Source organism: Lytechinus variegatus, chromosome 2 (assembly GCF_018143015.1).
Source record: "Lytechinus variegatus isolate NC3 chromosome 2, Lvar_3.0, whole genome shotgun sequence".
NCBI classification, from domain to species: domain Eukaryota; kingdom Metazoa; phylum Echinodermata; class Echinoidea; order Temnopleuroida; family Toxopneustidae; genus Lytechinus; species Lytechinus variegatus.
The window spans coordinates 14,719,985-14,737,270 of NC_054741.1; the positions used below are offsets into that span (position 1 = coordinate 14,719,985).

A 17,286-nucleotide genomic window follows, 5' to 3' on the forward strand; every position below is an offset into this window, starting at 1 on the left:
TCATTGCTAGAAAAATGCATGGATGGAAAGACCAAGACAATAGATTGACAATGATATCCTTATTTTTACACAAAAAACCAAGGATCAGAGAAAATATTGCAGAAGAAATTTCGGTTTGAGCGGTTTAGATTTCCCCTATACAAAAATGCCATTGGAAATACAACAATCCTGACCGCGATTTCAATGCGCGGTCAGTCAAAACGTAGTATAGCTTTTCATGTGCAAAGTCAATGCAGTGCAGATGGACGATATGAGTTTGGCTGACCAATAAAAACATTGAATCGCTCTGCTACAGTACACGTTTCCTATGGGATTTGCGCATTTTATTAAAAATTTGTATGGCATCACCGTGAAAATCCTCTCATATCTCAGAAACTAAAATAAATTGTTGCCTACATGTAGAAATTCAGTTATGAATAGAATAGGATGTGTACATTTCTTTTTCTGCAAATAATCTCAAAACTGAGTTTTTGACCAAAATTGACTGATACAACGGTTTGGATGAGCGCTGACGACATGTACATGTATATGACTCCTTGTAATAAAATAAGTTGCATCAGTGATTATTTTACACATCAAATCATAAGGGAATCCATTTTTTTTTATTATTGGAGGATAAAATTCAAAGAAATAAAATTTCATACAATAAAATATATACATTGTAAGTATATAAAGTGGGGAAATGATATCATACTGCAAGTTTGCTCATTTGCATATCATTCATGAAGACGTGCATTCCGACCATTTCACTAAAATAATTTTCAAAAATTAAATGTCATATTTCTTGTCAATTTTGATGAGATTTCAATTATTTAGGTTTACAATACCCTTGGATTTTACTTCATCTGTTCAAAACTTAAAATCAAATCATTCTTTACCAGGAGTACCCCTTACACATACATGTACATATTTACTTTAAACATAAATACCAGTTGTGGTAACAATCTCAAAATGAGTTTGATCAGAATCCAATAAAATGACCTACCAAGTATTTGTATTTATAAATTTTTAAAAAATGTGTTAATTGGCTCTCTAAAAAATGTGTTAAGTGCTGAGAAATGAACAAAATAGGCACAGAATTCCATAAAATGTCAAGTATTTTTTCCAAGCGATATCAATACATACATACACTGTCCAACATATGCCTTTTTGTGTTGGCGGTACTTGTTTCTATAGGCGAGGGATAATTAATAGGTTTACAATATTGTACCTTGTTTGGATTGGGAAGGGGGGAATATTGCAATATAATGTAGTTCACATTCTGTAACCAATATAATTCATCATTAGAGAATAACACTGTCATTAAGAATATGAATCAGTTTCATGTTTGTCCATCTCTCCTTTTTCTTTATTGTATTCCTTTTCCCTTTTTAATTTTTCTCCTCTCTTCTTCTTTACCTTCATTCGCTTCTCCCCTCCTTCCCTTCTTCTCCATTTACACACATATTTTTTGTTATTCTTCTATGATTTCATATGATCCAAATTTTTTTAACTGAGCTTGTATTACAGAAACACTTCTCCATTGTGTTCAAATGTATTATTTTTTAATGAAATTATGAATTTGTGATAAGTGATTATACTTTTGAACTTATGCTTCTTTTTGTATTATAATGTTTGTATAAAATAAATTATAAACCATGCCTCAGTAAACTCATCCTCATGGACACATGTATATGTGGTAATGCCCAAGGATCAAATGTACCAAGAGTGAGCATAATTGATGCAGAAATAAAGACATGAGAGCAAGTTGAACAAAATTTCAACATTTTTGTAACAAACTACCAGAACAACTTAGAAAAGGTCTCTGCCGAACTTTATTCAGGCAAGACAAAAAATATTCCATTGTGGCCTACATACAAAACATTGGTTTCCTAAATAAGATGGCACTGAAGCTCCAGCAGTTTAATTACAAATATGGCTGCACCTACATAGTACATACTGTACTTGTACACAATAATCAACATGCTTTCGCTATGTGATAGGAGAAATCTAGGACGGTAACTTAAGCCGAAAATTGATCTGTGCATGCACAACCTCCTAAAATCTCTCTGTACTGCCGAATTTGAGATGATCAACGAGCAAAATAGTGTACGCTTTGATATAAACGAAGAACAATTGCATGTGAACAATATATGGGGCATGCACCCTTGTCGATAGCGCAAACAAAAAGGCTATAGAACAGCATGGGAACAAAGCTCGAGTACGGCAACGGTCTGCTGACTTCCCCGTACTGAGTGCTCCCCATCACAGATCGAAAGCATGGTATTACAATGTAATGCAACAATACCATAATGTTACCAGCTAATAAATTCAAGAAAATCGTGGGAAATAAACTTGTAGTTCCATAAACCCACTTGGTCTATTACAAATTCAATATCAAGTTATATAAGGAAAGTTACATATAGGGTTTTAACTGGTAAATTTTCAAAATCTTTGATGACAATGAATTTTCTTATGCATTTCTTTATTTGAAATTAATACCTGGCACCAGTGAAAAAAACCTTGATGACTTTGGACTAGTCTCAAACATGATTATATGAGGTTGAGAATGGAAACTCTCAACAGCTACTCCTCAGAAATCTTATTCATAAAGCTTAGTAATCCAACTTTTTTCTTTTTCTTAAAGTTCTCTTAGCAGGGAAATAAAGTAGTGACCTGAAATCACATAGGCTGTCCTAAGATTATTTTTTCTGTTAGACCACAATTATTGCAAATTTCAGTAAATGTGCATTAGGTAGCTCCACTGAGGGAAATGACAGGGTCTGATCTACATGTGCAAAATGTACATGTAGTTTGTAAAAGTTCATGCTTGTTGCTATATAGTTGAGCATGTACATGAGAGTGATAAGACTTTTATCATTTATCTAAATTAATCTACATGCTCAATGTACTCAAACAATTGCAAAAAGTGAGAATCTAGCACCCTTTGACAAAAGCCATGCATCATTGAATCCTTTCTTTACATGCATGCAAATTAAGGGTGAATAATTCAAGATATCTGCATAAACCCTTGATTTCAAAGCAACCTTTGTTTTTTTGGCGTAAAGTGATCATATTATGACCATCGACCAGCCTCTTAAGTCATTTTTTAAAGGAAAAACACACAAATAAATTCCTAAATTTCTATGAATAAAGGATATAACTTTACCTTGAACTGGTAACTGGTTGAGAACTTTCTTCTGGTCCCTTGTCTGTATCCTCACCATCTGATTCTGTCTTCCTACGTTTTGAGGTGGTATCAGGTTGACCCTGATCATCTTCATCATCGGGAGGCGTTATCCGCTTTCTGGGAGACTTCTCAACCACTTCCTGAGCTGAGCTGGTATCTTTATCTTCATCCAGGTTCGTCTGAACATCTCCTTTTTCAGATACCTCTGGTTCAACGACCTGAACTTTCTCAGGTCTCGTCTCTTCATCTACTGTCTTGGATCCCAAACCACGACTGAGGTTAGTAGACCTGTTGAGCTTCACTCTCTTTTGAGTGGAGACCTGCTTAATTTCTCTTAGCTGTTCTTCCTTGCTCTCAGAAGCATCCCCAATTTCTACATTACTTGCCTCTTTTTCTGGTGCAACTTGTTCTTGGATGGTGACTTTGTCTTCACTTGCATCATCTGCTGCAACCTGTCCAGAAGGTTTTTCTGCTGATCTGGTTTGCTCTACTCTCTCTGGCTCTGTAGGAACTGGGTCTTCTATGACTTTGGATTGTTCCTCTCTCTCTTCAGTCTGTTCAGATGGTGCAGACTCTGGGACACTCCCATCTCTTTGGGCATCATCTGTCTGTTCAACCTGAGCCCTACTCTCTGTTGCTTCCTCAATTTCTACTTTCTGTGTTGTAGCTTCATTTCCAGCATCTTCAGTTGGAGCAGCTTCGGCTACATCCATCTCCTCTTCTGGTGCAGATGGTTCAACAACCTTTGTTGCCTCATCTTGCATCGCCTCAGATTCAGATCTTTTCCCAACTTCATTGATAGTCTGCATCTGCTCTACTTCCTGAGGTGGTGTCTGCATCTCCTCTGGCTCCTCCTGTTCTTTAACTCTGGAGCTGGTCCTCCTCCTAGTGCTCCTGGTGTCTGGCTCTACCTCCGCCTCTTCTTCCTGCTTTGCACTCTGTCTCCTTGATCTTCTGGAAGATCTGCTGGAGGTGGTGTGTTCCTCTTGGGCAGTTTCAGCCCTTTCATCCACTACGCCTTCCCCATTCCTTGTCTCATCTGGTTCTTTGTCAGCTTCTTCGGACTGGCTACGGCTCAAAGACTGGTTCAGCTCATCAACCTGATTTGCTAGCCCTTCAGGTATGTCTTCACTCTTTTCAGCTTCTGGCGGTGCTTCCACAATTCGTTCTCTCTCTATGATGCAAAAAGAAATATGAAACATGATTGGTTTATAAAATACAAAATCACATTTTATTTTGTCAACTATTGGTGGGTGGGGGAAGTCAGTAAAAGTTGTTTGAAAATCCACATGTAACATTTTTATATCAAAGAGATGCTAATCTATCGTCCATATTTAGGTGGTCTGTCTTTGACAGATCACCTCTTAATTTCGTAAATTTCTTATTATTATTTTTATTTATTTATTTATTTTTAAGGATTTTTTTGTCGCCAGTATATCTTGAAATGGACTTGGTCAATTTCATTGAATTTCATGTCATTTATAGGATCTGTCATGGACACGTCAGAATAAGCTTTTCAAGGTCATCAGGTCATGATGACGTCATCTAGGCGCCATTTTGTAAAATCACATTATCAATCATATCTCCATTATCAATTATCAAAAATCGATCAAATTAACATCACATCAACTTCAGGTCAAGGGTCATCAGGTCATGTCATCAAAGGTCACCTGGAGGTCGCGACGCGCGCGTCAAAATTTTAAATTGCTCAAAATCACTTTTTGACCAAATTAGAGTACGTTTCAAGTCATTCTAAGCATTTCAAAAATTTGCGCGCGCACACGTATGCGCACGCGTTTCAGCGCGTAATGCCTTAACGCAGTGCAAAAACACCATTTTTTTTTACATCATTGCATTGATAATATAATTCTGAGCAATTTAATAACCAATTTAGCTCTCTACGACCAATAATAACGAAATTAACACCCGTTAAAGTTTGCAGCACGTGTGCGCGCGAGCTCTCACTCTTGGCCATATATGGGCAAAAACATGCCTATTGAAAATTCACTATAGCTCTTTAAATAGTCCGTTGACCCCCAATTTTTTTTTTCATATATCGATAGAGTATGAGTTGTAGATTTGATTTCATGTCACTATTGTCCCTCAATTGATGATGACGTTATCGAAATGGCGTCGCAAGTCAAAATATCCATTTTCCTTGTTATGACGTCATAATAATTATGCAAATTAGGCTCTAACTCCGTGAATATTGGTCAATTTTTGCCAAATGTTCGATATGATGTAGATAGGTCTTACTCTTCATGACTTATTGCCTTTATTTTTTATTTTAACAAACAGATCATCCTGAAAAATTGCAAATAATAAAGGCATGTCATTTTTCCTCATTTTGCGTGTAATCTGTATGGGACATGACTTTTTCTCAAAACTAGATTCGACATTCCTCTATTTCATGAGCCATATCTCCATTTTTTCTTGTCAGTTTTCCCTGAGCTTATAGTATGTTGTAGCTGAGATTCTAAGCTTTTGTATATATTCCCTCCATTTTTTGATCAGATGCCGGGATCATGCCCGTATTTTGCTTGCAAAATTGGAATTGTAATTCTCAAATTTGCTTACATGTAAAGTCTATGGGAAATATTCTAGCACAATCGGTTAGGCGTCAGACTTGCATCTCATTCATTCATGCGGGCAGGGGTTCGAGTCCGCGGGTGCACATGATATTTTTTTTTTAACTATCGCGCAAGATCAATTATAACGATTCTAATAAATAATAGCTAAAATATTGCAAAATAAAACAGATTATGATTACCTTTTTTTCATATTATATCTATCTAATCATATCCGTCCATCCGCTATCTGTTATAAATCTATCTATATTTCTTTCTATCTATCTATCTATCTATCTAGATCTATCTATCTATTTCTCTTATATATATCTATTTGAATATGTCTATCTTTCTATATCAATCTATCTGTCTCTATCTATCTACACATGTATATTGTATTATACAATATATATCTATGTTTTATTAATATAACCACCTATCAGTTATCTCTCAATCCATCACTTGATCCATCCATCGCGCCATCCATCTATATATATAATCATCTATCTTGTATATATCTGTTTGAATATGTATGTCTGACGATTGTCATCACCACATTAATAATCACATTTAGCAATGGTCAAAATTTATTCTTAGGATGTCTACGATCAATATTATCAATCATATCTAAATGATTCATTCCATACATTAGCTGACACTGAATGAAAAATCATGACAGACCACCTAATTCGTCCTCATGACGAATTAAAATCTAGTTTATTTTGATTCAGTTGAAGGAAACCAATGAAATGATCATATCATCATTATATGACCATGAAAGATGGATTTCTTCAGTTGATGCTAGAATACTAACTTGAATATACATGTATGTACGTATGGGACTTGAATGAGACAGACAGGATTAGATTCTTGCAAAGCCACCAAAATTTTGTCATACATAAGAATAGAAGAGTCATGCACTTAATCTAGGTTAATTTGTATAAAAATACAAAGACTCGTGCAAGACGATCAGTGATACTTAATTACCCTTATATGAATGTCTAAGGGGGTGTTGCAAGAAAATTTTCAGATCAATTGCAAATATTCTGCTGCAATTTTACAACTGATAGATTAACAATAGCTGTAGCAAAGCAGATTCAACTTCTTGTTTCAAGGAGCAAATTAGCAATCAATCACTAATTTGCAATTAACTGCAAGACATATGATTGAATTAGAAACCAGAAATTGACTTCCAATTGATCGCAAGTTTCTTGCAACACCCCATTAGTCTCATAACGGTAAACACATAGCTGCCCCCTTTTACTAGATACATGCTACCCACCACTTGGAAGCAATAGATTAAATTTCTTCATGATAATCAACGAACATAACGGGCAGCAACACACAGCTGTGTTGCTATTAGGAAGGTCTACTTGATACACTCATACAATTGAAGTGCGCACACAATTTGGTAGGAATGCCAACGAAACCATGAACAGACTCAAAACACTCAGGGATCAATAGCAAAATAGAAGTAAATTAACAGATTATGACAATACTAGATTCAAACAAATAAACACAAAAATAGATAAACAATTTCATAATAATATACTACATTTTAGAAATAAAACTATCTCTTAATTATTGTCCTAATTTTTTGTAGATCTTCAATAAAGCAGGATTAAATTTCATATTTTCAAATACCAAAATACTTTAATATTATTTAACATATTTTCTTGGAGGTTTCATAATCCATAAAAAATAGTAAAATTTTACAAATGAAAAAAAATCAACTCTACAATCTTCCATAAAAAAAAGTGTTCTTTGAGTAAATGGTCACAAAATCTGAGCGAAGTGGACCTTGCTAATAGCAACATTGCTGAGTTTTTTGCTTCCCTCTACGTTCATTGATGATAATCATTCAAAGTATTAATTTGCCTCCGAAGAAGATTCTGCTAGGATCGAAAGCTTAGGCCCCTTTTGACTCTCTTAAAGTATTATTAGATGTATTTACCATGTCTCTGCTTCAGTTGCTCCTGTTGTTGCTTAAGATACTGCTGAATGAATGAATTAGATGCAACAGACTCATCCTCAACAATCTGGAACAAAAAAAGTACCGGGTACAGAAAATTAATCACAGCATACACTAGGCCTAGCATACATGTAGGTAATACCTGTACTACACCAGGATACACAAGTTTTGCCTTAAACACAACTCGAATCACCCTTAAAATTAAATGCTTTGGGGAGAGAATCTTTTTAAACAATATTTAAGAACAACTTAAAGAACATACAGTACATACAGTATGGCAGAATTATGATACATTTGCATTTACCAAACGATTGCTTGTTGCAGAAAAAATGATTTCCTACCCTCAATAACTACAAGGTCTGCAATAAAAAATTGCAAGACAAGGGAGAGTTTCTTCAACATTAGAAAATATGAGGTGCAATGAATTTGACAAAAAAAATACAGTAAAAAAATTAGAATCTACATGACTACTATACATGTAGCATATTACGAATCATTTGCTAGCCTTGCTTCAACATTTTACTTACATCCTGATTGGGGAATCCATCATGAACAGGGGCTTGCTTCAACTCCTCAAGGTAAATTTGCTAAAACACAAATGATAAATGAGCAAAAAAAAAGTGAATAGGATAATAATCTAAATGTAATGTAAATCACTATCTGCAAGGCTGATCATGGCAACAGTATACAATTTGAATATCCAATATATACATTTCAAAATAATATCAAAAACTACTACTACTTACTACATGCACTTTTTTAATATAGGCAAGGTACATGTAAGAAAAAAACGTGACAAAAATCAGAATAAAGGTTGTAATGGATTTATTATGATGAACATACATGTAACTTGGAACTTAAAACTTGGCTTAAATGCCTAAAACTGAAATATTGTTACTGGACATGTACCTAAAGTATATCAAACTACCAATACTCTATGATGGCATCACTTCCAGACAACACATCACTTTGTCTGACTAAGTGCTGTCCAAATGTCTACATGTAAATATGACATTTGAATTTTGAAATCTATGTTCCATTGTTTTAACTTTCCAAATGCCTGGCTAGAATCACAGAATCATTCACATTTTTATGAAATTTTAAGAAGTATTTTTGTTGGTTGAGATAAAACATTGAAATCTGCAATTAAAAGATAGACATATATTCAACAAATATTGGTAGAAATGACTATTAGCAAATATGCCCAGACACACAACAAGATATCATAATTTAGGAAATGAAGTTGTTATTTTCATGTTTGCTATAATGTACATGGATAGTATTTTGTATTATTGAATATTGATTGAAACTCATCATTGATGCAAATATTTTGTTATGATAATGAAATCATACTCAATTTTAGTAACATCGATAATCAGTGTATATTTTCAAAAGATTTATAAAAAAATTGTATAACTTTTTTGGGGGGCATGACAAAGAGGCATCTACATGTACGGCCATGGCTGTTAATGGCCGTTTATTAATTCGAACCAATTCGAGTGCCAGATGATTTTGAGAATAACCAATTGGCATTGACTTTGTACACAGCGAGCACGCACAGTCACACACATAAGAAATTAATGATATTCAAGATAAGGTCAATGTACATGTCCGAGATAAAATATTTTTTAAATATACAATTGAGCCTGAATGAGACATAATTAGTATTAGTTTCAACATATTTTTTAGTTGAGTTTGACAGGGTGAGTCACCTCAGAAATTATGTCATGATTATTAAATTAAATTTTAGGAATTTAGACCCACTTTCATGCTATTTCCTATTGACAGTATTTGACACCGACAATATGGCTCCAGTTTGGGCAACTAACATGTCACTGAACTCTGTCTCTACTTATGGTTACGCATGAGCCAGAGGAAGCAGAGACAGTTGGCAAAATGCTATTGCTGCGCTGCTGGGCCTGGGGCGGCGCTAATGCAATTTTATGTTGGGCATTGATCTCAACATTATTTTTCCAATTCTCAGTAAGATGGACATCACTTCGCTGCCTTGGCTTTGCTTGCGGTAATTTTGATATGGACTGGTCAACATAAAAACAAGTCATAAAGTTAGCGACCAAATCATGTCATGTGATTGTGAACTTGCGGCGAACGTACGGATGACCTGACACAGGCAATTCGTGTTGTTAACTTTAAAATCCAAGCGAATCGACGTTTACTCTGAGAATTTATCATCGAGAAGAGGAGATTGGACTTGGAAGTTGGAGATGGAGCCGAAAAATAAATGGCTTGCAGCCGTTCCCAATAATTTAATATTTGGAAAATCAGTGGGCGTATTATTCATTAATCGCAAAATGTGACTGAGAGACTTGCCACAACATTTGTGAACAAATTTCTGGTGAGGAAATTTGCTAGAAGCCAGCCGGTGCGAAACACAGAGATACGATCTTACGTATACGTAAGCTCCCGAAGGGAGCTAGAGAGGCAACTCTTTTCGCGCGTTTTTGATTTTCCATAGGTTTTGTACATAACAAACATGGCTGCCATTTGTCCAATTTGAAGGTTGATTTTGGAAGGTCAATGTTTAATTCATGAGTAATGACGTCAAAATACGCATAATGCAGTTGTATGATTGGATAAAACGCTAATGTTTTATTCATGTCGTCATGCATTAAACATTTTTTTCCGTCCCACAATTCCCTACGATATCTGTGCGAAGTGTCGTTCTTTTTGATTCTGCGAAATTCAACTTTTTGAAATACAATAGCAAGTCTAATTATCTGTTTTTAGAATTGGTGTTCGAAATCATGATTTCTGAGTGAACTTCAATGGAGCAGAAAATCTTGGAGGAAACATTGATATCAATCTAATGACATTCCATAGGAATAAAAGTAAGTTAAGTTCAATTCCTTACTTTGATCTTAGTTGAAATTGTAATGTGTTTGCTGGGGTTCGGCGTCGCATGCATGGCTTTATGTGCAGTTTACAACGCGAACCACAATTTCCATATTTCCATTTCTTTTTCCTGTCCTGATCCCAAATAAGTCTGAAATCTGACTGACATATTTTGTCAGAAAATAATAAAGTTTTTCATAGAACTAAGTTGGTTAATTGGGATGCTTCATGTCCGCCCTTATTAAATCTGTATTTCAATTCTTATTGTCAAATATCAGGGTTAGATGTGGACTTGTTTAACGGCAAAGCTGCATCAAAATTCAGCCAAATATATAGCCAGAGCGGAATGCGGACTTTGATATCGCCGGTGCCAGCCGGCTGCGAAATTGCCGATGTAGGCTAGGTCATTAGGTTTTGGAAATTAAGTGTCAAACAAGCTCGAGTTGAAATTTGAAGTTATAGGCCATGGGCCGAGTACTGATTTTTCGACACCGCTATTTCAATATGATTATCTGCATTTAAAATGAAATGAAATTAAATCTAAATGAACTGAATGATGAATCTGTTGATATTGGTAGATTTTGCCATGCCCATGGTCACTCGTGGAATGATTTGAGACAGATGTTAACGTTTTTCTTTTTTAAATAAAAGTAAGCCCCTAGGATAGGTCTATCGTAGATATAGATTTAAAAAAAAAATCTAGATCTGTCTGGTTTGACTTTTTTTTCTACAAAGATTTTTTAAGTTAACTTTAATTTCATTTTAGTTCCTGGCTGGACCGTTGGACTAAAATATGATTAGCCTAACAAAGGAGTTTAATGATTCTTTTTTTTTTCGGGGGGGGGGGCAACATTTCTATGTCAGGGTTCAAACTGCTCAATTGTTTTTTTGGAAGGGTTGACAAAATTTATAGTGCCCTATTTTGAATTGTTTAAGTATAAGGCTAAGCAGAGAGAGCCGCTGATCCGATTGATTTATCTTTATTGTCCTCACTTGATGTTATTTGTGGTGAAAGGCAAAGGGTCATTTAAACCTGCCAGCAAGTGAGCTAACCCTTTTTTAAAATAAAAATCAAACTTAAACTTAAAGAGGAACTCACTTAACGTAGAGATTCAAATCAGACATGTTTTATTGACGAGTGCAAAAAATTTAATGATTGACTCGCACTGATGAATGAGCGAGAGCCATATTATCACACAAATGATAATTATCTTACATCTGTCAAAGCTGGCTTGGTGTGTATATATATTGAAGATTGGCAAAAGACCCCACTAGAGTAGGCCACGAATGCTTGAACCATTTAGTTTTTGGTCAAGACCTGCTTTTTTTCTAGTTGGGAATTGTGAAAGCTGGAAACTCTGAAAAATTGTTTTTAGAGAGGAATTTTGTTTATCACTTTTGAAATTTTTAACTGTAAACATTTGTATGTATATTGAATTGCAGATCCAATGGGATCCAGTTCTTAGCAGTCCCAGCCTATTCAGAAGTACAAAGTCAAATACCATTTGCACATCACCAAGAGGTACAATCTGATGAGTAACAGGATATCTGATCTAAAAGCTTGCCAGGTATGCTTGTTTTCATAAAAATATAAAAAACCTATTTTCTGAATCATGTTATATCCCATAAAGTAAAGCTCCATGATGAGACAATATTCTTTGGATTCAGATTCACCAGTATTTCCATTATCATCAATGCATACTTATTGTCCATGTATCTTAGCTATATTAATCATACATAAAATCACTTTAAAACTCAGTTACTCTGAAGACAGAAATAAAAAAGGACAAAATATTGAGATTAATCTTTCGATATATATTTGAATGGGTTTTCACACTTAATAAAAAAAAAGTTATATGAATAATGATCTATAATAGTGATCTATGATTTTTATCTGCCAACATAAGTTACTACATGTGCATTTTTAAATAATATTGCATGGAAGAGTAAGGGCTCATAAAAAGTTTAAAACTTCTAAATAAACTGGACTAGATGAGTAAGAATAATTCATATCAGCAGCTCATTTTGTTCCCTTTTCTTTTTGTTTACTATGCAGGTTTCACAGGCTGTTTGAGTATCACCAGGGCAGATCAAGAAGAAATATGAAGGCCAGGTTCATAACAAGCAGTTGCTTCATTGCAATTACAGATTTAAAAATTTAATGAATTTAAATAAATGTGTCGATACATATTGAATGTTGCTTAAAATACACATCTGTTGAACAAAAAAAGATTATTTGGAGTATAGATATTTAGGTCCATAGGTTTCACACAAGATTAAAATATTTTTCGAAAGGGCACACTTATCCCCCCCCCCCCTTTATTAATGTTCTAATCATCTACATGTAGTACTTATAGTAGTGAAAGCACTTTGAATAATATTAGTAGTTTGAAAGGGATAGGTTGTATTCTGGTAATCTAAACAATGCAGAATGGGCCTTTACTGAGGTCTGGGCTATGTAACATACATGCCTACAGACATATAAAAGGTGATAAGAAATAATGGATTTTCATTGAAAAAATGTGCATAATAAAAACAAGGTGACAGAACAGAGGGCGAAGAAATCACTCTCAGTCCTGGACCCCAATTCATTAAGACCAACCACTATTCTAGCTTTGCCATTCTGGTAATTACCATGGAAACATTAAAGCAACAGATCAACATTGGGGTTCCCATGCTAGTTGCTAGTTACATTTGGGGCCAATTTACCATAATTGAAGTCCTTATGAAACAAGAACCTGTATGTATTGCTGGACATTAAGCTGTTGAATTAATTTTCTGGGGGAAGTGAAAAGTTGCACTATTTTTTTTAAAAATCTCTTTGTTTTTGTAACACTGTATTGTCGATGTCCCGTATAATGAACTAGATTAGCTCTGCAAATAAAAGAATTTGTTGGAAATAGAACACAGCTCTAGCAGCACTTCACAACAATAGACAATAAGCAACTTTGTTACTGATTTACCAATGTGCAGATTTGGGAAGGCACTCTTTAGAGAAATGTGCTCCCCTTTTTTATGAAGTGTCACCGATTAGATTAGCATGCTATTTCTTGTCAGCAAATGCTGAAAAAATAATTTGATATTTTAGTAACTGACTTTGAGAGAGAGGTATATTGATAATCTTTTTATTAATGGCATCCTTGATGCCCCCTTATATTGACTATGTAAGGCTTATCAATAACTATGTAAGTGAATATACATACTTATTTTTTTCATATTTTTTTCTCTAGATTTTACCAAAAAAATACATCCCCTCTCTTGTAATATCCTTGCAATTTCTGTTGCACTCATTATAGGCATTTTGCTGATGTAATTTGATGCTTTGGTGAGAAAAAAATATTTTTATCATGTATTCAAAAATTTATTAACTAATAAACATTTTAATTTGAAATATTACTTTCTAATCTTGATATTCGTGATTTACTTAATCCACCAATTTATATTGCGTGAAAGATATGTGATGATGATGTTATTGCTACCAAACTGTGTTGTGATGAAATGGCACTGAAGATCACTTCTATATGACTGGAATATGATGGTGCTACTGATTGATTGATTCTGTATGTCGGGTATCCATGGGTATAATACTAGTACAACAGGTATTTAGTATCAAAATAACATGCGTGGCAAGTAGCCCATAAAAGCCATTGCAACATGGCATACTGTGACATTCAGGTGCAGCCGAATTAAAGACATGAATGAGTTTGATTTAAAAGTGGGATACAAATAATAAAAATGAAATGAGAATAATTGTTTGCTCGCATGTCTATGTGGAATGTGTGTGTGTGGAAGAGAGAGAGAGGGGGGTGGAATTGATAGAGAAATATAGGGGGTGGGCAGGTACAAAATTTTTATTTTATTTGGAAGTGATCTTTAAGCGTTGATGAGAGCAAATACATGGGGGGGGGTACTGGGCTCTCTTTGGCTCCCATTCCAAACTCAGACTTTAAAAAAAATCTTCACAAGATTTGCACCAGATTGTTCATTTCAATATCTAAATAAAGACAAAATGACCTGATTGCTCTCTTGCTCAGATCATTTTAAGTATGTACCCCACCCCCAAAAAATAATAAACAAATATTTGTGGCTATTCATGATGTGTAATGAAAATAATGGGCAGTGATGAACACCTGATGAATAGAGCAAGCAGACCCCTAAGTTCAATCCTACTAATGGATCTCTTGTAAGCTTCCAAAATGTCTTCCAGGGAAATATCTTAATTGATGTAGTAATAATCGCGAAAGAATTAAAAATATGTAAACAAGAAAAGATGAATAAACAACTGAATACCTTGAGGGGGGGAATGATCAATGAGATGAATTTACCAAAGACGCAGCTCTATACATTTCATATTCAATCACGTCGCGTATTATGCTAATTTGTGACAATTTGCTTATTTGCATATTTTTACGCTGTGCGCGCAGGCCAATTTATGACCACGCCTCTGTTTCGCTGGTGTGCCATGAAGTTGCGGTGTCCATAGCCTTGTACGCGAAAAATGGGAGCAGTGTGCACTTTTGACCTTCCAAAATTTCCCCATGTCTGACCGGATGCAGAAGCGGAGTTTCCACCCCCTGGTGCGAAACTGCATTAGCGCCGCTGCGGCCGGCTGCAGCCATGGCCCGGTATAAAAGCCAAGGCACAAATCCGCGAGTTGGACGCCCTGGCAATGGGCACGGAGTTCTGAGCCCGGGAGGGACGCTGGAAATGGCCCACGCGAGAAGGTAATTTTCAATGTCCCTCGACTTTTATCGTGAGAAGCCCCTTTTCTGCGAAACTTTCTTACCGCTTTAAGACGTTCCGCGAGCTGACTCTTGCTACCAATTTGCGAAACGCCATACTTCTTCAGTTCTTGCTTCAGATCAACAACTCGAAGTTGCTCAATCGACCTGCCGTCGGGGAGCGTTCTAACTCTCTTCTGATCGGCCATTTTGGAAACACAGCGGCAAAGTGGAGGCGCGCGATCAACGTACGGTACGGCCATAGAGATGTCAATAATATACATCTCTATGCGTACGTACGGCCGGGCGCGCGCGGCCTATCCTAGCATGCAAAGACCTTATAATATATTACTAGACCGAAAGCTGCGCGCGCGTTCAGCACAAAACAAATGAGATTAGGCTCCGCCTACCGCGATCATTTGAAGACAAAAATAAGCCCCCATTGACATTCATGAGCGTAAATATATTCATATTCCGCCCTTTTCATTGGTTAAGAGCGTCATTAATACGCGATTTCCCCGATTCTTTGTCATCGATACTAGTGGTATCGTGTTACAGAAGTAATTATTCATTTGACCTCATTACGTCATCTAATTTATTCATTCTGAACCCGAATCTGAAACTTTTCTTTCCACACAAAAATGGACCTACGAACACTCCGGTGAGTACGTATAAATTGATATAATCACATGAATTCAGTGGACTATTTACAAATTTCACACAATATTTTGTGATCTCAGGTTATTTCTCTACCAAATTAGAGAGTTTGCTATCATTCTTCTGGTAAAGGAAAGCAGAATTTGGTCTTTGAAATTGAAGTTAGATTGTCATCGTCGCCCAGTGCAGCCTGTAATGTTGCTTGCAGTGTTGCGGTTATGCCGCTGTGTTAACCACAGTTTGTATGGGCTCCTAGCCGATTGGTCATCGAGAGAATTTCGGACCGGTTTGGTTCATTTCCAATTAACAAGGACCAACCCATGATTGATTAAATCAAGAAGAATGAAGCTTCTTTTTGTATACTGTAACGTTAGATCTAGAGGGAGATGGAGGGAGATCTGCATCTATCTTCAGTAGATCGAAACCCAGTCAGGAATAAACTGTGAAGTGGAGTGTGGATGAAGATATATTGCCTGTCATTGTGTCAATCCTCACTTTCACTCAGTTTCAGATATCAAATTTATTTTGCATAACTTCAGGCTTCTGCATTTAGCCCCCGTATGCGGGGGGGACGTGTCCCCCCCCCCTAATTTTTTTTTGCTACCCTTTTTTTTTTTTTTTGCTTGTCAATTTTTTTCCTTGCGTCCCCCCTAAATTCACGTGGACCCCCGTTGAAACGTGTGTTGTAACCCCCCCTAAAATTTAGGTTGATTACCTTTTTTTTTTTTTTTTTGCTTGTCAAAATTTTTTGGAGCACTTGTCCAATTTTTTACATGTGTCCATCCCAAAATTTCAGGTATACACCCCAAATTTTTTTTTTCCTTCCGCCGCCAATGTTAGCCCCCACCCATTTTAACTTATTGTTATTTATAAATAGGGTCTATAGTTAGACTCTGTCTTAGAAATAACTAGACCAAAAGCTTCAGTCTCTATTTTGGTTGTTCCGCTGAACTGTGTTGGCTCACTCACGAATACATGTACAGTTCAGCGGTAGTTAATGTCAGAAATTGTTGAATAAATCCCCAGAAACGACGGTTATTCCTGTAGAGGTCTATAAGAAATAATATGCTGCTCTGCATGTTTGTCTTATTATCAATAGGATAGATCTAGGACCTAGATCTAGATAGGCCTAACGTTAGATCTAATTTCTAACTTGGTTAGAAACCAGCAACTAGTGTTGCTTCTTATTATTTTAGACTTAGATCTACTGTACGGTACTTTACTTTTATTCATCGATGCTTTCTAATTCTAGGCCAACCTAATTCAAATCTAGTCATCTAAATTATACTTTCCCAACCCGCGACACTTTCTCAGGCCCAGGGCTTATGATCTAGGTCTGTAATTTAG

The 17,286-nt window shown here is 35.7% G+C and overlaps 1 protein-coding gene and 1 long non-coding RNA gene across 3 annotated transcripts in view; one reads left to right on the forward strand and one right to left on the reverse strand.

Moving 5' to 3' along the window:
* LOC121407400 (apoptotic chromatin condensation inducer in the nucleus-like) overlaps nucleotides 1-15,525 on the reverse strand; it is a 36,034-nt gene extending 20,509 nt beyond the window's left edge. For both annotated transcript variants that reach the window (XM_041598456.1, XM_041598455.1), the window contains exons 1-4: nucleotides 15,348-15,525; nucleotides 8,236-8,295; nucleotides 7,691-7,775; nucleotides 3,149-4,343 (exon numbers count right to left, since the gene is read on the reverse strand). In XM_041598456.1, coding sequence (XP_041454390.1) covers nucleotides 3,149-4,343; nucleotides 7,691-7,775; nucleotides 8,236-8,295; nucleotides 15,348-15,491 — 1,484 coding nt within the window. In that variant the 5' untranslated portion in view covers nucleotides 15,492-15,525. The remainder of the gene's footprint in view (nucleotides 1-3,148; nucleotides 4,344-7,690; nucleotides 7,776-8,235; nucleotides 8,296-15,347) is intronic.
* On the forward strand, nucleotides 10,518-12,845 carry LOC121407401. The gene is made up of 3 exons (XR_005968915.1): nucleotides 10,518-10,557; nucleotides 12,005-12,129; nucleotides 12,618-12,845. It is a non-coding gene; the product is annotated as an uncharacterized LOC121407401 (long non-coding RNA).
* Nucleotides 15,526-17,286: the final 1,761 nt, after the last annotated feature.